At 41.6% G+C, this 22,621-nt stretch overlaps 3 protein-coding genes across 4 annotated transcripts; all 3 read left to right on the top strand.

The window, feature by feature from the left end:
• Nucleotides 1–1,818: 1,818 nt before the first annotated feature.
• On the top strand, nucleotides 1,819–9,976 carry LOC109873550 (sphingomyelin phosphodiesterase 4-like). The gene is made up of 18 exons (XM_020465212.2): nucleotides 1,819–1,969; nucleotides 2,075–2,161; nucleotides 4,277–4,413; nucleotides 4,546–4,621; nucleotides 5,694–5,763; nucleotides 5,861–5,913; nucleotides 6,029–6,168; nucleotides 6,287–6,392; nucleotides 6,510–6,569; nucleotides 6,694–6,839; nucleotides 6,932–7,019; nucleotides 7,194–7,270; nucleotides 7,368–7,531; nucleotides 7,632–7,777; nucleotides 7,893–8,111; nucleotides 8,203–8,325; nucleotides 8,410–8,538; nucleotides 9,641–9,976. Exons 1-18 carry the CDS (start codon nucleotides 1,958–1,960, stop codon nucleotides 9,950–9,952), a joined length of 2,145 nt encoding a protein of 714 aa, XP_020320801.1. The 5' UTR covers nucleotides 1,819–1,957; the 3' UTR covers nucleotides 9,953–9,976.
• A 3,430-nt stretch (nucleotides 9,977–13,406) lies between these two features.
• On the top strand, nucleotides 13,407–17,002 carry asb6 (ankyrin repeat and SOCS box containing 6). 2 transcript variants are annotated; one of them, XM_020471030.2, is made up of 7 exons: nucleotides 13,407–13,491; nucleotides 14,007–14,156; nucleotides 14,334–14,515; nucleotides 14,597–14,703; nucleotides 14,841–14,949; nucleotides 15,379–15,465; nucleotides 15,935–17,002. In XM_020471030.2, exons 2-7 carry the CDS (start codon nucleotides 14,050–14,052, stop codon nucleotides 16,654–16,656), a joined length of 1,314 nt encoding a protein of 437 aa, XP_020326619.1. In that variant the 5' UTR covers nucleotides 13,407–13,491; nucleotides 14,007–14,049; the 3' UTR covers nucleotides 16,657–17,002. The 2 variants fall into 2 exon arrangements, with proteins under 2 accessions (XP_020326619.1, XP_020326613.1); XM_020471024.2 differs by having other exon boundaries at nucleotides 13,481–13,645.
• Nucleotides 17,003–20,342: 3,340 nt separating this feature from the next.
• Nucleotides 20,343–21,507, top strand: LOC116369910 (putative nuclease HARBI1; the record flags this gene model as incomplete). Its single annotated transcript, XM_031819618.1, has 4 exons — nucleotides 20,343–20,769; nucleotides 20,839–20,954; nucleotides 21,051–21,162; nucleotides 21,257–21,507. Coding segments are annotated over 4 exons (906 nt in total), but the record flags the coding sequence as incomplete, so codon positions are not given.
• Between the last annotated feature and the right edge of the window lie 1,114 nt (nucleotides 21,508–22,621).

Consider the following 22,621-nt stretch of genomic DNA (forward strand, 5'->3'; position numbering starts at 1 on the left):
TTGTTCCCACCCATCCAGGACATCTACTTGAAACGGTGCCTGAGGAAGTCTAGCAGCATCATCAAGGATACACAAACCCCAGACACAAGCTGTTTGTTCTCTCCCTTACCGTCGGTCAGACAGTATCAGAGCAGTGAGTCTGATACCAACAGGCTCAGAGATAGTTTCTATCTACAGGCCATCAGACTGCTGAACAGTTGAACAGGACTGACCACCTGCTCTGATTCTCCGCACCTTAGCACACATGCACTCACTCATGCACACACCCAGACAGACACACATCCACACACGTACTCACGCATGCACAAACACACACACACACATACACTGTACATTCATGCTACACACACATCGCAAATGCTTCAACCAGACTCTTGCATACTATAGCTAATACTGCATAATTTAAACACTTGCCCCCAATCCCCCCTTTCTCTGATACATGTGTGAATATTGTACTATAAATTGTGCTTCCCTGTATTATACTTAAAATATATTTTCTACTGAGCCATTTACTTTATGTTCCTATTCTTATATTTAAATATTTATTATTATTGTTGCATTGTCGAGAAAGAACCTGCAAGTAAGCATTTCGTTGGATGGTGTACACCATGTGTATCCTGTACATATCACTAATAAAACGTGAAACCTGAGGATATCAATTAAATGAAGCTGAGATCTGAGATCCACAGCAGCACCCGAGTAGACAGGTGTGTGCACAAAGACTATATTGGCCGGGGAACTCATCTCTGGCAGATTGGCCAAAAATGGGAAGGGAAATTGATCATTCATGACCACATGGCATAAAAATGGGGAGTAAATTGAGTTTGGTGGGAAATAGCAGGACACTGCAGCCACATCAGAATGATTTAGAGCAGCCTGCCATTCCTGCAGTGAACAATGCTATATTGAATGCCTGGGTGGGATGTGATTATAATAATGCTTGGCTGAAAGTGATGAAATTAGAATGATTAATCAGCCATTGATTGAACTGCTGTGTTTTGCCTTCCACTTCAGGGAAAGAACTTGGCCTCCACTGGGCATTTGTGATGGATGAATACACATTAAAACTTAGAACACATGGAGTGAAAGTACAGTGCTTTGTGCTTTTGTTTGTGTGCGTGTGTGCATTTCTGTATGTGGGTCTTCATTTCTGATTCATGCATAGCTCATGAGGCATTATAAATGGGCTCATAATGCATTATGAAGAGTGGAATTTATAGGAAATGTTACCAATTATACTATTGTGACATTGTGTGACTACCTAATGAATATTCAATCCTGGAAAGAAATAACCATGGACATATGGAAATAGAGTTCAACTCTGCAGATGGATTGGTGCGATTCTTCTATCCATTGAGCTTTATTGCTATAGAGTGTCATTTATTATAACAAATACTGCGATACTGGTTTCGTCACAGCCCTACAATACACCAATGTGGCACTTGTACTAAACTCCTAAGGCATAACGTTCTTTTAAAAAATCTATGTGCAACCATAATTAAAATTACAATTGAATGGTAAAGAGGCATTCTTAGACAACCTACGCAGAAAAAATAGACATAATTTATTTATGACATATAATTAGACATAATGGTTATGGCTCTACATAGCAGGAGAGAGCTGGTTCAGGTGTTTTAAAAAATGCAAAATTCTCTGAATTGGTTCTTTGACTGAACCTCATCCACATGGAATATTCCACCTCCATCTAGACTTGGGGCTGGGTGCAGAATAAATGACATGTGGGGGGCCCACAAGCAACTGTTGCAGAGGACAGCTGTCATACATCGAAGTCTCTAACGACATGATCATAGAAAAACATTGGCACAACGGTCTGAACTAAAAGTGCACAAGATGGTAAAGGAAATGTTTTAAACTGATTATTTGACTTCAATACTGTGTTTTCATCTCTTGTTTACTGTTCCTGATAAGCGTTTTATGGGAATACTACATTGCAGTCATGTCCTCTTCGGTGAGTCAAGACAAATCTTAAATCTCAAATCTTAAAATGCTCAAGATTCTATTTTAGCAGAGGATTTTAAAGCTGATGTTAATGATTGAGTGTTCTACCATGCAGGATCATCTGAAGACCGATTGGACAATCAAGTCACTCCCACAGCAATGCACAGAGATGACAAAAGACATTGATGATAAACCTGTCAAGGTAGCTAAACAATCAACTGAATTATACTGTATCTAGAGATGATGTGAATACTGTAGTATCGTCCTCATTAATTTCATTATATCACAGTATTGCTGTTGCAACTTGCAATTCTATGGCTAACTACCAGGGGCACTACTTTCACTGGGGACATTCTGAAATTGCATTTTTTTCTAAATATGAACACACCTACTCATTCAAGGGTTTTTCTTTATTTTGACAATTTTCTACATTGTAGAATAATAGTGAAGACATCAAAACTATGAAATAACACATATGGAATCATGTAGTAATCAAAAAGTGTTAAACAAATTCAAATCTATGTTATATTTAGGTTCTTCAAAGTAGCCACACTCTTGCATTCTCTCAACAAGCTTCATGAGGAATGATTTTCCAACAGTCTTTGGAGTTCCCACATATGCTGAGCACTTGTTCGCTGCTTTTCCGTCACTCTGTAGTGCAACTCATCCTAAACCATCTCAATTGGGTTGAGGTTGGGTGATTGCGGAGGCCAGGTCATCTGATGCAGCCCTCCATCACTCTCCTTCTTGGTCGAATAGCCCTTACACAGCCTGGAGGTGTGTTGGGTCATTGTCCTGTTGAAAAACAAATGATAATCCCGCTAAACGCAAACCAAATGGGATTGCGTATCACTGCAGAATGCTGTGGTAGCCATGCTGGTTAAGTGTGCCTTGAATTCTAAATAAATCACTGACGGTTTCACCAGAAAAGCACCACCCCACAATCACACCTCGTCCTCCATGCTTCATGGTGGGAACCACACATGCGGATATCATCTGTTCACCTACTCTGCATCTCACAAAGACACAGAGGTTGTAACCAAAAATCTCACCGGTCTAATGTCCATTGCTCGTGTTTCTTGGCCCAAACAAGTCTCTTCTTATTATTGGTGTTCTTTAATCGTGGTTTCTATGTAGCAATTAGACCATGATGGCCTGATTCATGCAGTCTCCTCTGAGTAGTTGATGTTGAGATGTGTCTGTTACTTGAACTCTGTGAAGCATTTATTTGGGCTGCAATCTGAGGTTCAGTCAACTCTAATGAACGTATCCTCTGCAGCAGAGGTAACTCTGGGACTTCCTTTCCTGTGGCGGTCCTCATGAGAGCAAGTTTCACCATTGCGCTTGATGGTTTTTGCGACTGCACTTAAAGAAACTATCAAAGTTCTTGAAATGTTCCACATTGACTGACCTAAATGTCTTAAAGTAATGATTGACTGTCATTTCTCTTTGCTTATTTGAGCTTTTCTTGCCATAATATGTTCTTGGTCTTTTACCAAATAGGGCTATTCTGTATACCACGCCTACCTTTGTCACAACACAACTGACTGGCTCAAACACATTAAAAAGGAAAGACATTCTACAAATTAACTTTTAACAAGGCACACCTGTTAATTAATTGAAATGCATTCCAGTTGACTACCTCATGAAGCTGGTTGGGAGAATGCCAAGAGTGTGCAAAAGCTGTCGTCAAGGCAAAGGGTGGCTACTTTGAAGAATCTCAAATGTAAAATATATTTAGATTTGTTTAACACCTTTTTGGTTACTACATGATTCCATATGTGTTATTTCATAGTTTTGATGTCTTCACTAGTATTCTACAATGTAGAAATTGTAAAAACAAAGAAAAACCCTTGAATGAGTAGGTGTGTCCAAACTTTTGTCTGCTACTGTATGTCCACCTCACTTCTAAAACCAAAGTTGCACCCTTGCTAGCTACTACACCAATTTCCATAAAGACATTGTATTTGAACGTTTTAACATAAGTGGGTTATGTATTCACACACAAGCTGCAAGCGGTATGAAAAAGTTGCTTGTTATTGGCCATGTGTAGAGTAAATGTCAGAGAGGATCAGCCAGTTGCTGTTTCATGCTGATGTAGACAATGTGTTACTGTGACTGGACACAGCCATTCAGACAGCTGTACCATGTACATATGCTGCTTCCTGTTGCAAATTGTCCTCTAGCTTCTCAGTATGCAAAGATTTCAGATTGCCACTGTGTCATCGCACAACTCCTCTTCAAATCAGGTAGCGTAGCCTATACATGTATAAACTGATTGTGGGGTGTGTTAACGATGCTGTTTGGCCTCATACAGGAGCTATGTGTTATCTTCCCCTGGATGGTGGAGAGGATTGTTGGCAGCCTGGATGGCAGCACTGTTGGTTGGAGACTTTCTTCTCTGCAAGCCCACAGCAGTGACTACAGCAATGTACTGGAGTTCCTACAACCAAGGTGGACCTGTCTGTGATTTGAGACATTCCACAATTTGCTATCGATAATATTAAATGACTAATGTGTATTACACCTACAGTATACTAATAAACATGGAAGTGAAGTTTTCACCAACATACAATATTTTTGCAGTGGCCCAATGCTGAAACTTGTTTATAAACTTCAAGCTGACAACTACAACTTTGAGATCCAAGTCGCCAATTTACCTGTAAGTTTTCAACATACAGTACAGTCACATCTGAAATGATTGGTACCAAGCTATATTGTAGGCAAAATTATATTATTTTATACTAGTTGCTCAGAGAAAAAGATTTTGTTTAACCAGTAAAAAAAATCTTGGTGTTAAAATGATTGGCACCCTAACGATTCTTATAAATAAATCAAACAATTTAATCTGCATTAACATTATACTGTTTTAAATTCATCTCAGTTCAAGAAACTGTATTGTGACCTTTCATGGCTTCCTGTTTCACTGGGGTATAAACATTTGGTCACACACATGTAAAATCCATTTGTCATCCGTCACCGTGGGGAAAGGCAAAGAACTCACAAATTAAAAGAGAGAAATGGTTGGTGACTTTCGTAAATCAGGCAATAGGTACAACAAAAAACTACTGAAAAAACAAATATATCACTTACCACTATTAGGGCAACAATTACAAAGTTTAAAACCATTGGAACGGTGTAAACTTGCCTGGTAGAGGACCCAAATGTATATTTTCTCCATGCACAGCGAGGATGATGGTTCGGGAGACAAAGACTAGTCCCACAGTTGGAGAATTACAGAACTTGACCTGAAAGTTGATCTTCCAGCAAGACAATGACCCCAAGCACACATTCAATGGTTAATTGGCCACAAAATTAGTCTCCCTTGAAAACTTGTGGTTTGAAGGATCTGGAAAGGATCTGGAAAGATTCTGTATGGAGGAATAGTCTAAGATCCCTCCCAATGTGTTCTTTAATCTCATATAACATTCTAGAAAAAGGCTAAGTGCTGTTATCCTCACAAGGGGAGGGTACACAAAGTATTGAAAATAGGTGACAATCATTTTTATTTGTATTTGTTTATCAGTCTTTTTTTGCTGATCTTTATCAAGGGCACCAATACTTTCAGATGTGACTGTAAATGCTAATTGAGCAGTGTTATTTCAGCATACTTCACAATGTCATTGCATTAGCAATAATTGCAACACAATATCAGTAGTTAAATGCCTATTGGTCTATATTCCTGTATGAATGCTGAGTTTTTTTTCTCTTTCATTTTAATTTCCATCCACAAGGGGGTCATTTCAAATAGCCGGATTTTCCTCAATAAATTACCCTCTCAGAATCATCAGAGATTGTCACTCAGTATCCTTTTTTACAATGTTTGACGCAATGACAACTATTACTAAGTATTATTGAACTTTGTCCACTTTAGTTTAGCGTTGTTCTTAACTGTCACCAGATGCCTTTGAGTACTTCATGTTTTATTTTGCCACAAGTGTCATTACACAGAGGGTAGGCTGAAGTGCTATTCCATTTCATTTGTTTCAAATATTAATAAAGTCAATCCATTGCCAATGCTATCTCATTTTGTAACCTGGGTATTCTCTGTTTTTAATTGTTAAATTAGGATCACCACTCAGGGCAGCAAACCTCCATCTCAAACAGTGTCTACTTTGCCTTGGTGGATGCATATTTCAAACACTTCCTCCCTACAGAAGGATCCCCTCACTCAGATGTCAAAGGCACCTTGACCTCACACATTCCAAGGTGCTGTATAGCTAGCCTGTGCCTTTCACAATGCATTATAAGATCAGCACATCATCTATCAATATAGGGCAAATATGAAATGTAATATTTGATAACGCTTGTTTTGATGGTTCCCCAGGTCCTCTAGGTATAGTGAAACAAGCAAAGGCCTGTTGAAATGCCAGTGCCCTGTTAACGCTGAGACAACCAATCAGAGTATCTGGAGATCAGGGACTATGCTACAGGTGATTGAGAAAAATCTGGGTTGGACAGAGACACTTTTAATATAGCAATCTTGGCTTGCCTCGCAAAGGTTTAGTTGTTGAGTCATTGTATGGCCTTGTTCATTGTCCCTGCTTTAGATATTTTTGGAGATATGGCTGCCACATTTCCCCTTGGAGACACACCAGAGGCTTAATGAGGTCTTTCCTACCTTCCTTCGATGACTCATTCTTCATGACTAACATGCACTTTTATTCACATTGTTAATCTAATGGATTCTGAATTCTACATTTTAATGATAAGCACTTGTCTGTAAACCTGCAGGTCTCTGTCATCACAGAGGAGCACATACTGGTTGTGAGACAGCTGGTGAAGCACATGCATGCCCTCTCTGGAAAAACAAAACTAGACCAGTCTGATATCTTACCTTCTGCCCACTCAGAAACCTATCTCTCAGAAGATGTTAAAAGGTGAATACCCACTTTAGTGTTTTTTACAATGATGATGATGATGAGGATAATGATAATGATGATATTAACAATATGTTGTTATTGAAACCCAGAGTGGTCACATCAGAATATGTACTGAGGTTGTACCTTCTCTTGCTGCACTGCTTCAAACAGTGGCCTATGGAGACATCCTTCAGAGCAGTGAGTGCACACTTAAGTTCTACATTGGATTTACATTTGGTCTGTCCTTGACATTTGGCCATGTTATTGCTTAATTTGCAGTGTTTCTAGCTGGTTTTGGAAGGTATCCTACTGTAGGCGTTCTGAATGTATGTATAAGAGAAGTGGTTTTGAATGAGCCGTTTCTCAATACAGGTATTGGAGACGTGGCTTAGTTACATCCAGCCCTGGAGATACCAAAAACATGTGTACAGTGAAAACAAAGAGAAATGGTAAGATATTTTGAATGTGCTCAGTAGTGTTATAGCTCAGACACAGCATTGGGTTGAAGAGTGCGTTTGCTAACATAAAGCTGTCTTTGTCTCTTAGGGCCTCTTTCATTCAGGAGAATATTCTCATGTACACCAGGCTATTCAGCTTCTTCTTGAAAAGATTTGCTCATGTCGACCTCGTCAACGTCGACAATGCAACCATGGTTTTCAGGATGACAAAAGTATTTGCCCAAACCAGTCTTCCAGAATTGATTGAAAATGGTAACCACAATTATTTTTAGTTGAAGGGCACTGTAACTCAATCACAATGAACAACATTAGACCTCTCAAGATTTGTTTTCTCCATACATTTTGTTTACAGGAGAAAAATTGCTATTGCATCAGGGTCCCCTCCTCCCATCCACTCTGATGGCATCTCAGGTGCAGCCCACTGAAATAGCTGCCCTGCCCAAGACTCACATCAATAACAAGAAACTACAAATGTTTGGGGTAGAAATGCGAGCCGAGGTAAGTCCCATTAAGGACAAGTGAATGACAAGAAAGACAATTTGACTGAGGGTGCTGCAATCTACCAAATATGGATAGTGGTCACAAATGCTTTCCTATTTTCTGAACATTGTAGGTGCTGAAACTGGTCCAGAGACTAATGCAGGCCCAACAGACTGCAAAAACCACATTGGATCCGCCAGCCAATGTATCAGTTGGCCAGTTTCTCTGTTCCTGGAAGAGGTTGATTCTTAAAACCAATTCAGAAAGTGGGGGGAATGACATGACCAAGTCTGACATGAAGACAGTGGAGCTACTAAAGAAAACTGTGGACCACCTCAATCAGGTTTTCAATGTGAGAAGATGATATGACATTGGTTATTATTATCAAGTAGTACTAACCAATGTTAAAGTGATGTCTCAAATCATTTGTGGTTGTTTTGTAGCTCAACACAGGTCATCTATCTCAGATGATGATGAACATGGGGTCAGTGGAGGAATCCAAGCAGCTCCCTGACTGTATTCACAGTGAAAACGGGCTGATCCTGACAGACCTTGGCAGAATGCAGGTGAAAATAACTACTGCAATCAAAATGAATTATGTGCATACGGTGCAATACATAAATGTACATTGTAATTGTGTTCTATTGCAGATTATCAATGGCCTTCGGAGATTTGATATTGAGTATCAAGGGGACCCACAGCTGCAGCCTGTGAGAAGCTATGAAAACGCAGTCTTGGTGCAGCTTATGTTTTGGATCGCCACACTAATCAATAACAAAGTAAGTGGGGAGTCTTACCGGGGGCTTCATGCACCCCACAAATCTGAGGGGGCACAAAGTGCGTGAGGATGGCTGGGGGGTGGAAGTTGGAGAAGTTGGCATTTTTCAAACACCTGAAACATATTTTTCTTGCAATCTAGAGCCATAATCATCATGCTTAATTCTATCATTATTTTTCTGCATATATAAACATTACTCTTAAGCATACCTCTACTAAAATCTGGGTAAAATATTGAAAGGAATGTGAGTCTTATTCAATACATTTAGTAATTGCTTGCTGTTCTAAAGTCTACCAACCTTGCCAGCAATCATACCAGCTAAGACAGTTAGACAAGCTCGCTACTTGAACTTGATTGATATCCTGAAATGGCGTATTGGTACCTAGTTATGAGGTTGGGAGATTGGGAACCTACAGTATCTGCTATTTGTCTAACTTAATAAAATTGCTAGTTGGCTAGTAATATTACAGAATTACAACAACAAAAAAGTTAACTTTTTAAAATATTTTTTTATTTTACATGACAAATCTAAGGGGTCACGTGCCCCTGTGCCCCCTATGAGCATGATGCCTTTGGGTCTGACTTTATATGCAATTTAATATTTCTATAATGATTCATTAGGAACAGTATATATATATATATATATATATATATATATATATATATATATATATATATATATATAGACATTGACTGACCAGGTGAATCCAGGTGAATCCACTTCAATCAGTGTAAATGAAGGGGAGGAGACAGGTTAAAGAAGGATTTTTAAGCCTTATGACAATTGAGACATTACTTTTGTATGTGTGCCATTCAGACGGTGAATGGGCAAAACAAAATATTTAATTGGCACAACTGCGGGAAGCATTGGAGTCAACATGGGCCAACATCCCTGTGGAAGGCTTTCAACACCTTGTAGAGTCTATGCTCTGACTAATTGAGGCTGTTCTGAGGTCAAAAGGGGGTGCAACTCAATATTAGGAAGGTGTTCTTATGTTTTGTATACTCAGTGCATATGGCATACAATAGGCCTACCTATAATGATTGGTAGTAGTACAGGGATACATGTATTGACTAAATTACTTGAGAATTTTGTCCTGCAGCTTGAAGGACACATGAACGATCTGTGCTCACAACAGAATCTGCTGGGAAGGCTGGGACAACACTACCTTATCACTTCCACTGTAAAAGGAAGGTTCCCAAGGAGTACAGTGACACAGCAAAGCCAGGACGACTACCACCTGAGGCCACGCCTTACCCTGCGCACATTTGCGAGTTATCGCACATTACTCATTCTCCTGTTACTCTACTCGCTGGGATCTCTGTTTTCTATTAGCCCACTGTTCAGCACATGCCTCATCTTAATGTTGAGCTTTTTGTATGGACTGTGCATGACTGTCTACGTGGGAAAGTAAAACAACTTTATTCTGCGTCAATGTGTGTGTTATACCTAATAAAGGTGTTTTGAACTCACCAACTTCAATTGACTGATAATTAGGAGTTCAGAGTGAAGTTGTCAAACCTATTGTTATTCTCTGACTTCTTATTGTTTTCCTTGACATGGACAAACAACTTAAGCATAGATTGGTAACTTTTTTTCTAATTTGGTACACAGAAACTAAAGGCCATGAGTAACATGTTCAAAAAGAACTGCACTCATTGACCTATAGTTGACGCTATTATAAGCAGTCTAACTTAAACACTCATATCCGTCGCTCAATTTGATCGAGAGTCTTGATACTTGATACTTGATACTGTATGTAAATGTCTTGCCTCATGCTGAACAAATTTGCCTCAAGGACCCATAAGGTCAAAACGGATAGATTTTCTTCCATCTTAGAGATTTTGGAAAACGTATATTCTCATCAAACCATAACTCCAAAATGTGGTATGTGGGCCCATGACAAATCTCTTAACTTAGCTGGAAAAAGCTAAGGGATTGGTTAAGAGATGGCTGAGTTATTGATAAATCAGGAAATCTGATTGTACATGTCCATTATAATCCTTTGTAAATACACTCCACAATGGCCTATCAATTTGAAACGTTTTAGAGTCTAGGCTACCACGGAGAACCATGGCATTTGAAATATTTTTAAAAAATTAGGACACTATTAACAATTCACTTTTTTGACTATGTAATGACTAAATGTGCCATTGACACCAGCGAGACCATAGGATACTAGAGCAATAACTATTGATCAAGTGGACTTCATTAAATAGTACCCGCAAAACACCCGTCTCAACATCAACAGTGAAGAGGCGACTCCGGGATGCTGGCCTTCTAGGCAGAGTTGCAAAGAAAAAGCCTTCTCTCAGACTGGCCAATACAAATAAAAGATTAAGATGGGAAAAAGAACAGACACAGAAACTCTGCCTAGAAGGCCAGCATCCCGGAGTTGCCTCTTCCCCGTTGACGTTGAGACTGATGTTTTGCGGGTACTATTTAATGAAGCTGCTAGTTGAGGACTTGTGAGGCGTCTGTTTCTCAAACTAGACACTAATGTACTTGTTCTCTTGCTCAGTTTTGCACCGGGGCCTCCCACTCCTCTTTCTATTATGGTTAGAGACAGTTTGTGCTGTTCTGTGAAGGGAGTAGTACACAGCATTGTACTAAATCTTCAGTTCATTGGCAATGTTTCACATGGAATAGCCTTCATTTCTCAGAACATGAATAGACTGATAAGTTTCAGAAGAAAGGTCTTTGTTTCTGGCCATTTTGAGCCTGTAATCAAATCCACAAATGCTGGATGCTCCTGATACTCAACTAGTCTAAAGAATGCCAGTTTTATTGCTTCTTTAATCAGAACAGTTTTTAGCTGTGCTAACCATTGCAAAAGGGTTTTCCAATGATCAATTAGCCTTAGTTAGTTTTCAGGGCATGAGGCATGCACCGAGGGTAAAGATGAGCCTGTGACAGTAGGAGGGAAGTTTTTGGAAAAAGTGGACCCTTGCCTTTTGGCTGATCCATTTGCGGTTTCAGGGTGGGTGAAAACCGAGTTGGAAGCTGTGGAATTGGTGAGGGTAACAGAAGTGGTCTTGTGAAAATTGTTTGTGTTTCTGCTGGTCAGAGGGAACAGGTGCTCTGCGTTAAACGAATGGGGGCAAGAGATGTCAATTGTTTTGCTCTCAAGAAAAGGGCGCCATTGAAAGGAGTGATTACTGGTGTAGCAGTAAATGTTAAAGTTAACCAACTGAAGGGGAAGATTCCCGGTGTTTGGGATGTTCGTCATTTGCTGCGACGCAGACAGTGTGGAGTGAGAGGTGAAATAGAGGAGTCATTGTCTGTTCAATTGAGTTTTGATGTTGTCTTTGCCTGACAAAGTGATTTTAGGATATTAAAGTTAGCTCTTGTGCCCGAATACATTACGTTGTTACAGGTGTCAAGCTTATGGGCATGTGGCAGGAGTATGTAGGAGGTAGGGGTGGCAGGTAGCATAGTGGTTAGAGCTTTGGGCCAGTAACCGAAAGGTTGCTGGATCAAATCCCTGAGCTGACAAGGTAAAAATACATTGTTCTGCTGCTGTTCCCTGAGAAGGCTAGCATTGTAAATAAGAATTTGTTCTTAACTGACTTGCCTAGTTAAATATAAAGGTTCCTAGGTGTGAGAAGTGTGCATGAGGCAAAGGAATGTGTGTTGACTGTATGGGTGCACATGGGGCTGGGGATCAGAAATGTCATGTGCAAGAGAAGCAGGTTGAGGTTTCCAGGCTTAGAGTAGTGCAGAAGTTTTCATATGTAGAAGAATATGGGTCAAGGGGGAGGGATCCTGAGAGGAGTGGTGTGAGTAGTAGATCTGTACCAGTACAGAGGGATTTTTTCCCCCACCTTTTATTTAACCAGGTGAGCTAGTTGAGAACAAGTTCTCATTTACAACTGCGACCTGGCCAAGATAAAGCAAAGCAGTGCGACAGAAACAACAACACAGAGTTACATGGAATAAACAAGCATACAGTCAATAACACAATAGAAAAAAAATAAAGTCTATATACAGTGTGTGCAAATGGCATGAGGAGGTATGGCAATAAATAGGCCATAGTTGCAAAGTAATGACAATTTAGCAGATTAACACTGGAGTGATAGATGAGCAGATGATGATGAGCAGATGATGGTGTGTAAGTAGTGATATTGGTGTGCAAAAGAGCAGCAAAGTAAATAAAAACAATATAGGGATGAGGTAGGTAGATTGGGTGGGCTATTTACAGATGGACTATGTACAGCTGCAGCGATCTGTTAGCTGCTCAGATAGTTGTTGTTTAAAGTTAGTGAGGGAAATGTAAGTCCCCAGCTTCAGCGATTTTTGCAATTCGTTCCAGTCACTGGCAGCAGAGAACTGGAAGGAAAGGCGGCCAAATGTGGTGTTGGCTTTGGGGATGACCAGTGAGATATACCTGCTGGAGCGTGTGTACAATGGGTATTGTTATCATGAGCTGAGATAAGGCGGAGCTTTACCTAGCATAGACTTGTAGATGACCTGGAGCCAGTGGGTCTGGCGACGAGTATGAAGCGAGGGCCAGCCGACTAGAGCATACAGGTCGCAGTGGTGGGTGGTATAAGGCACTTAGGCCAACAAGTGATATACAGTATGTTTCAATAAGATTAAACTTTTAGCATTTCTAGCAATGGTTATCAACTGTACTGCAGGGATGGAATGTAAGTCGCAGAAAATTGAGGTTGTGGTGGCGGCTGCAGAGAGGTATTTGGGTGTGCGAGACTTGACATCAGAAGAATTACAGGGTGGGGGTGGTGTCCAATCCTTTCAGGTTGTTGGCTATAGATTTCAAAAAATAGTGGAGCAGGGTAGTGTTAGAGGGTATGGTATTTGTTTATTTATTTATTTTCTCAAGCAAAGTATAAGGGAGTTGTGCTCCAGTCTAGTAGGTGGCAGTAATGCAACATTTATTGGATGACAACCGCCGTTAAACCTCATCGAAGAAGTACACTTCCTGTTTTGAAGGTAAACTCGCGTTACATCTTGAAGCCAGCTAGCTAACATTAGGTAGCTCGTTGGGTAATTTAAAAGCAAAACCAAATAGCTAGTTACCTATTCTTGTTAGCTAGCTGGCACGTTTTGCCGTCATGTCAATTCTTGTTCTGTCGTTCTGCTCCAGGTAACACAAATGATGAACTAACTTTAGCCATGTCTGGAGCTACAGTAGCTAGCTTGCCAAATCGTATTTAGCGTTCAATGTTGGCTTTAAAGACTATAGCTAACTAGCCACATACATACCAAATATTAATTTGTGGGTATATTAGCTAGCATGTGGCAATAATTATTACGTTTGCACTCACAACTTGCAGAATAAAGCTAGTTATGCATAATTCTGCACTTTTGTTTTGGGCGTAACGTAATACAAATCCCAGAGACCACCCTTAACGGTCTGAAAATGTCAGATAAGCACTATCAATAAAATAACTTATAACAGCCTGTTTAGGTAGTAATTATATTCCATTTGGGTGTAACTTGTCCAGTGTTCTAGCGCAAGCAGCAGAGAGTGGCACATCAGCCAAGAGTATGCCTTTCCTCCATGGCTTTCGCAGGATTATATATGAGTATCAGCCCCTGGTGGACGCCGTGCTGTGTGTTGTTGGTTTGGAGGAAGGGACAAGCACTGGAGAGAGGTGAGTGTACTTTATGTGATGCTGTGAGTCTGGTTCAGGGATAAGTAACTGCTATAGTAATTTGCACTGACACTCAAGTTCCACAATGTCAATCGATATGGCAATGTGTAAGCTAACCTGAAACCTCTATTGTGTATTTATCTGTATTTGACCTTGGTCTTCTTATTGGATTTACAGGAGTCGTAGCCCGGAGGATGAGGACAGTCTATGCGGGTCTTTAGTGGAGCTACTGGAGAAGGAGTCCCAGTCAGCTGTGTTTGAGGAGGGGATCAGCTATGCTCTGTTTAAGGTTGCTGAACGGGGACTAGTCTGTGCAGCAGAAGTCCTTCTACGATATGGAGCAGATCTCAACTTTGAGGGTGAGAGGACTGACTTGTCATTCAAATATTAGGAGACTATTTGTCTATATTTTATTGACCTAAATATAATTTGATTCCCAGACCCTGTGTCTTATTACAACCCACTGCACATTGCTGTACTGAGGAACAGGCCGATTATGGTGAGGTTGCTGGCTGGACATGGAGCTGACATTAACAAGCGAGATCGGGTGAGTACAACCGGTAGCAAGAACTTATAGCTGCAAAACATACTACTGTTCTGTCTTTTCTGCAGTACATTTCTTGCTCTGTATACAGAATGTGTTGTTATATGGCTCTGTAACACAGTGTACTGTATCTTATGCAGATCCATGAAAGTAGCCCCTTGGATCTCGCTAGTGAAGAGGCAGAGAGACTGCCTTGTATGTGCACACTGCTGGACATGGGTGCTGACGTGAATGCAAGAGATAAAAATGGTGAGTTGAGGGCCTCCCGAGTCGCGCTGCGGTCTAAAAGTGCTAGAGGCGTCACTACAGACCTGGGTTCGATCCTGGGCTGTATCACAACCAGGGGGACTTTACTCGCTCAAGCGACTCCTTGTGGCGGGCCGGGCACCTGCAGGCTGACCTCGGTCGTCAGTTGAACTGTGTTTCCTCCGACACATTGGTGCAGCTGGCTTCCGGGTTAAGCAGGCGGGTGTTAAGAGGCGCGGTTTGGTGGGTCATATTTCGGAGGACACATGACTCGACCTTCGCCTCCCGAGCCCGTTGGGGAGTTGCAGCGATGAGACCAGATCGTAATTGGGGAGAAAACAATGGTAATAAAAAATTGTGAGTTGACATTTTGACCTGTATTTACTGTATATCCTCTATTTCAACACTGCCTTTTTGATCTTGTCCCCAAAGGAAAATCACCCTTGCTACATGCCCTAGCTAGCAGTGATGGACTCACTGTGCATAACACAGAAAACATCCGGCTGCTACTTCAGAGAGGTACTGTGCTATAAAATAACCTTAAAAATGCACTATGCAAGAATCGCTCTGCATTTTCCTGGTTCTAAAATTCAAATATTTCCCCTAATTTCAGTTTGACAAAACAAGCAAGTATAGTGTAGAGAATGGTTTACAAAACTGAAAGACGCAAAAACTAAACTTAAGAACGGGAAGCATAGAAATACCACACACGGATAGAACATATCGCTTCTTACACTTGCTTGACCGTACACATTTCTATGTGAATTTGGTAAGGTTGCCCAAAAGGTTACATATTGCCGCTTTAATTTGGAGTAGGCTTATGGGCAGAAAGACAGAAATGCTAAACATCAAATCACATTTTATTGGTCACATACACAGTTAGCTGATGCTAATGTGAGTGTAGCGAAATGCTTGTACATCAACAACAGCAGAGCATGTTCAAATGTATTTATATTTAGGAAACTTTGTTATTTGTTCCCCTCCTAAGGTGCAGATGTTCATGCTGCCACACTGGATGGAGAGACGGCTGTATCCTCGCTGGTCTTTCTGGTGAAGGAGGCTCTGGAGGGCTCTGTGGAGGATGCAGCTGAGATCGGCCGCTTCTGTCTGAGGGCCACGCGGCTGCTTCTGGCCCACGGGGCTGACCCCAGCTGCTGCCTTACCCCCGACGGGGAGGAGGATGGGGAACCCTCTCTGACAGTGACCAGCCTGGAGCACTTTGATCGGCTCTTTCCCCTGGCAGTGCTGCTGCTGCAGAGTGGTGCCTCCTTCCACTGCTCTCGCCACGGAGCCTCCTGCTGGACAGGCTACAGGCTGGTATTCCAGAGGCTCCAGACGGCCCTGCTGGACTGTTCTGATGCAGAGCAGGCGGCTGAGCTCCTGGAGCAGGCTGAGGTCCTCCTGGACTTGGCCCGGGTGTCCTCCCCAAGTCTGGCCCTGCCCCTGGACCTGCCTATGCCAGACCAAGACCCCAATGCGCAGACATTGCGGGACCTCCATCGGCGTGTGGTGGAGCAGGAGACCGGCCCTCCCCCCCTGCGCTGCCTCTGCAGGGCCTTCATCCGGGATCACCTGCAGCCCTGGCCCCTGGACGACAGGGTGAAGGCTCTGCCTTTACCTGACAGACTGAAGGAGTACCTGCTTCCCGAACACACGCTGAGCCCCAAGCCAGGATGGGACTGCTTCAAGCCCCAGCGTACCCTACGCTGACGACACATGTTTTTACACTGGTAACTGGGGATGACACATGGAGTAATTGACCTTTATCCTTTTGTAATGATTTGGTGTTAGGACACCAATCTATCATTGTACTCAGAACCTGCCATTGAGGCCTTTGTTTTTTTGTTCAAGTGTGTGTGCCAAATCATACAGACAAAGAATCTGAATATGTTTACTATCACGAGATCAAGATCACTTATACTCAGACATTTCTTAAGAATAAGTTGAGTAACATTCATACGTTTGCACTACAGGAAGGGTGCATATGAGTCTTTTGTTAAATATTAGCAGAAAAGTTTGGACTTTGTCATCTGAATAAAACAATCAGGATCAGTTATTCTGAATCTTTTTTCTGTGTCAGTGATAACAGTTGAAGTATAGTGATGGACCACAAGATGGCAGTGTTGTTCTTTGTAGCAGGTAGTTGCTGAAAAAGAGGTCAAATTACAATTTATATTATATTCAAGTGTTCTTGACACAATCAGAAATCTATTAATACTTCAAACACATTTTTATATCTGATACACATTTCATGTATTTTCTTTGTATTCATGAGCCATTGAATCTTCTCATCAACCTTCATCAACCTCTGTGTTTGCCCATGATTATGCTTAGATTGCTATTAAAATAAATAAGGAAACAATGACACAGATTAAATGTAAAACATTTTTGACAATTAACACATTACGGTATAGCAATGTATGGTGACTATGGAAGTTGGTAGTGGAGTTGGTGTTGCTACGGAGTCAGAAGGTTGAGCTGAACGGCAGCCTGGTTCTATTGAGAGCTACAGGGCAGATCAACCTGGCACAGAAGGTAATCTTTTTTCAATAATTGGTCTTTTGATCAATCAGATTAGCTCTGAAAAGATCTGATGTGATTAGTCAGAAGACCAGTTAGTGGAAAAAAATCAGAATTGGGCTGCCTGTGTAAACGCAGCCTAAGAAACACTGCCTTTTCCCACCTGGACAAAAGGAACACCTATGTGAGAATGCTGTTCATTGACTACAGCTCAGCATTCAACACCATAGTGCCCCCGAAGCTCATCACTAAGCTAAGGACCCTGAGACTAAACATCTCCCTCTGCAACTGGATCCTGGACTTCCTGACGGTCTACCCCTAGGTGGTAAGGGTAAGGGGTGAGCAAGACAAAGGAGCTGATCGTGGACTACAGGAAACGGTGTCAGAGGAAAGCCCATAACATTTTCAGAGACTCCAGTCACTCAAATCATAGATTGTTTTCTCTGCTACCGCACGGCAAGTGGTACCGGAGCTCCAAGTCTAGGACCAAAAGGCTCCTTAACAGTTTCTACCCCCAAGCCATAAGACTACTGAACAATTAATCAAATGGCCACTATTTACATTGACCCACCCCCCATTTGTTTTGAACACTGCTACTACTCGCTGTTTTATCTATGCATAGTCACTTCACCCCTACCTACCTACATGTACAAATGACCTCAACTAATTGTACCCCCGCACACAGACTCGGTACCACCTATATATAGCCTCGTTATTGTTATTTTGTGTTACTTTTTATCATTTTGTACGTTAGTTTATTTGGTAAATATTTTCTTAACTCTTCTTGAACTGGGGCCTGTTGCACAAAAGTAGAATTAAGACATCCGGGATAAATGACTCAGCTGAGCTCAATGAAGCCAAAACATGTGCGTCCAGGCTTAATTGGTTGCACAAAGACCAAGCCAGGATGAGCAGACACGGATTCATTAAGCCAGGTGAAACCAATCCTGGATAGGTGCGCGCTCACGGCTCACTCAAATAGACCCCGCCACAGATCACAGATTAACTGATTTACCATGGCAACTAGAGCCGCGTACTTTTCCCCGTCGGAAGCACAAATCCTCATGGAGGCATACGAGGAGGTAAAATATATAATTAAGAAGAAAGGCAACACCGCCACAGTGATAAAGCAAAGAGAAAAAGCGTGGCAAAGTATTGCAGACCGCCTGAATGCGTAAGTAGTGCACAATTACACACTCACCGCTCCGCTGAAACATCACAATTACAATTCAAATATTTAATTCACATCTCCAAAAATGCAGTTGTACTGTAATTATGAAACGGTTACATTTTTTATTGAAATGCACTGCAGATATGAGTGAAATTGTGTAAAGTAACTCCATCACACTGTATAAAGCTATGATAAATTTTTTGATATTTTTACTGAAAACAAGACAAAAATACCAAGTAATTTTTTTGCAGTGTGACTCCATTAAATGTGTGTGTGTGTGTGTGTGTGTGTGTGTGTGTGTGTGTGTGTGTGTGTGTGTGTGTGTGTGTGTGTGTAGATTAAACATGAACGGGCCAAAACGGACATGGCGGCAGGTCAAAATCAAATACAAGAACATTCTGCAGAATGGTATGGTCCCTGACTAATATTTAACAAAGCACAAGCATATATTGTACCCAGAAGGTGCCTGCTCACACATTGTCTGTACTGTTTTAGCAGTGAAAAAGAATACCCACAGACAAGGCACGGGTGGTGGGTCACCAAAGGCTGACCTTACCCCAGCAGAGGACATGGCCTTGGAGCTAAATAAAGGCAGGCCCGTCTTAGAGGGGATCCCTGGGGGGAAAGAGACGAGCATAGGTTCCTCCCAAGATGCCACCCGCTTCATTCAAGGTATGTCCTTCCATCTCTACATGGGATACAACCACATTCATATTGAATCAATTTGGACTGTCTGACTTTGGTTTACCTATTGCCTTGCAGTGTCTGGCAGCACTGTGTTCCTGTTAGAGCCACCAGCACAAGCACCAGACGATGCTGATCCAGTGAGTACTCCATCAAAGGCATACTGTAGGCCTGGCATGTCTTGTCTACTAGCTTCAATATGAATCCGATTAAATGTGATAGGGTGAAGGCCCCAGTGCAGCAGCAACAGCACATGATGGAGACGATGATGAGGAGGAGACCATCTCTCTGGATTCCAGAAGGCATGAGGTATCATGTTAAGACTGTGAAAGTACTATTTACTCTACAATGGTGAGGAGTCCTCATCAAAATCAAAAAATCTAATTTCTTTTACAGGACCCAGATGCTATACAGTGGGAAAACCAGCCTGGCAACATAGTGCGTATTAATAAAAGGACACCACATCCTGCCAAATTCCAGCTGCGCTAATTGTATTGTGTTCACAGAGCTCACAAGCTATCAGAAAGTTGTATGGCAACCACCTCCGGCGCCAAATAGAACTGGCAGACATAGACATTCAGTACAAGAAGAAAAAGATGGAATTTCTTGCAATGGAGTTCGAAATAAAAAAGAGGACAATTAGGAAACTGGACCTTGAAATAAAAAAACTTGAGAGGGAGGTGAGATATGCCTTCAATGTACACTGTATGCTAACTGTAACACAAATGTATTAATCATTATTTTTCTTTCCTCCCCCAGCTCCAAGAAGATGACACAGCTCAAAATAAAAATTAGGTATATTCTCGTAAAGTCAAGTGAGCCATGACATATGAGCTCTTATTGTGAGCACACAGGACGGTGGCATCTTTCTAAGGTTTTTTTTATTTTCCCAGCAATCAGTACAACCAAGTCATCGTTATAAGGCATCGCCCTCTTTTGCCCACCCCCCCAGCACCAGGTGTGGCCACTAGCCTATATGAAGGCCCAAAATTGTGTGTTCCTTTCTGCTCTGACAATTGCATGCCCATTCGTGCGAGATGTGGTGGATGAAGAAGCACTTGTGCTGAGGAGAGCCTTCAGGCGAGAAAGGGTCTTCAGGGACCGGTTGGACCCACTGGCCTTCCCTGATGACCATCTATATGAAAGATACAGGTTTTCTGCAGATGGCATCAGGTATCTATGCAGACTACTGGGTCCCAGGATTAAGCACCGCACTGCACGGAGCCATGCACTGAGTGTGGCGCAAATGGTTTGTGTGGCCTTGCGCTTTTTTGCTAGTGGAGCCTTCCTGTACTCAGTGGGGGATGCAGAACAGCTGAACAAGGCCACAATTTGCCGCACAATAAGGAGTGTGTGTCTGGCTATCAAAGCATTAGCAGATGTCTTCATCTCCTTCCCTGGCCACAGAAGACTCTGTGACATCAAAGAGGAGTTCTATAGGATTGCAGGTAAGAGGATCTACAAATTACAGGACAACTGTTAACACATAGTAGGATACTCATTACTTTGTGTGACAGGTTTCCCCAATGTCATTGGTGCAGTGGACTGCACACACATAAGGATAAAAGCCCCCTCAGGTGCCCATGAGGCCGATTTTGTGAATAGGAAATCCTTTCACAGCATTAATGTTCAGGTGAACATAACTTTTTGATATTGTCCATTGACGAACACTCTGCATTGCCAGTGATGTGCATTGATTGGTGTAATATTCCTCATCTTATGATTTCAGATGGTCTGCAATGCTGACTGTGTGATCAGCAATGTTGTGGCAAAATGGCCTGGCTCAGTCCATGACTCCAGAATCTTTCGGGCCTCTGAAATCTATCAGTGCCTATCACAAGGTAAGCCACACAACCCCTATTTATAACCATCATGTCTGTGTCAAGAATATCACTGTGTTTATGAGGTAGTAATGATGAGATTTTGTGTTGACAGGTGAATTCTCTGGTGTGTTGCTGGGAGACAGGGGGTATGGCTGCCAGCCTTTTCTCCTGACACCTTTCACAGACCCCCAGGAAGCACAGCAGGCCTACAACCATGCCCATGCCAGGGCCAGAGTTGAAATGACCTTTGGCCTCCTGAAGGCACGCTTTCACTGCCTTCACAAATTAAGGGTCAGCCCTGTTAGGGCATGTGATATTACTGTGGCTTGTGCTGTCCTCCACAATGTGGCCTGCCTGAGGAAGGAGAGGGCCCCCAGAGTGCCACCAGCCGTGGACTGGGACAATCCGGCAATCTTCCCTGATGACGACAGTGGTCGGCTGCTGAGGGACCAATATGTGTTGAATTATTTTAGTTAGTATGTGTGCTTTCAATTTTGGTTAAATATGTCCTGCGGTGGCAGAGGAATTTGGTTTTTTTGGGGTTCGTTTTTTGACGAATTTGGCCTCTTATGATGTATTACACACAGTATACCGCACAAACAAGGCTGCAGGGAGGCTACTGCATCCATTCATTTGTCTGTTCAGTTGATGTGTATGGATTTGTCCTGCATTTATTTTAGTGTGCAGACATGCAGGGTGTGTTATATACAGACCTTTGAATGTGTATGTATCATTTTGTATAATATGCTTGGATTCTGTGCTTTCCATCTTGTAGAGTCACTGTGACTTCAGTTTCGAAAGGAGCTGATGGTTTACCTGCTTTGTTTTGTCCTTATTCAATAAAGGAACATAATGTTACACATTGTGTTTTTATATTCATATGGAATGTGTATTTGTTTATATGACAGAGTACTAGGGCCACACTGAAGAAAAAGGATAAAGTCATAAATTTATGAGGCTGGTTCTTTCTGCAGATTGTTTTTACAGTTTTGATACTTATGACAATGTGATACTTAATATTCTGGCACATCAGCATGTCTTTGTTTATGAAACCATACTGAAGTACAATTTCACGAAATGCCCCACATCTGTCATTTTAACAACTGTCCTCCTTTAAAACAACTGGTTACAATATTATGACTTGTGTTTTTTTTTTCCCCTCTGTGGCCCTAATATTCTATCATTTTATATATAGCCTTATAGTCTATGGGAAACTGTAAATTATCTAATGATAGCAACATCATCTAAAAATCATTTTTTTTATCCAAAATCATTGAAATTAATGATCACAAACGTTTAAATAATAACAGTGGGTCTAGTTATGTGATAACAATGTATAGTGAGCAGTGAAATAACTATTGGTTTCCATTTGTGGTGACTGCTGACTGACATTAGGGATGAGATTAAATAGATCCTGGAATTTAGCCTGGTCTGGAGCAGGCTAGCTCCACAGAATAAATCTCCATGGTAATTTATA

Source organism: Oncorhynchus kisutch, linkage group LG3 (genome assembly GCF_002021735.2).
Source record: "Oncorhynchus kisutch isolate 150728-3 linkage group LG3, Okis_V2, whole genome shotgun sequence".
NCBI lineage: Eukaryota > Metazoa > Chordata > Actinopteri > Salmoniformes > Salmonidae > Oncorhynchus > Oncorhynchus kisutch.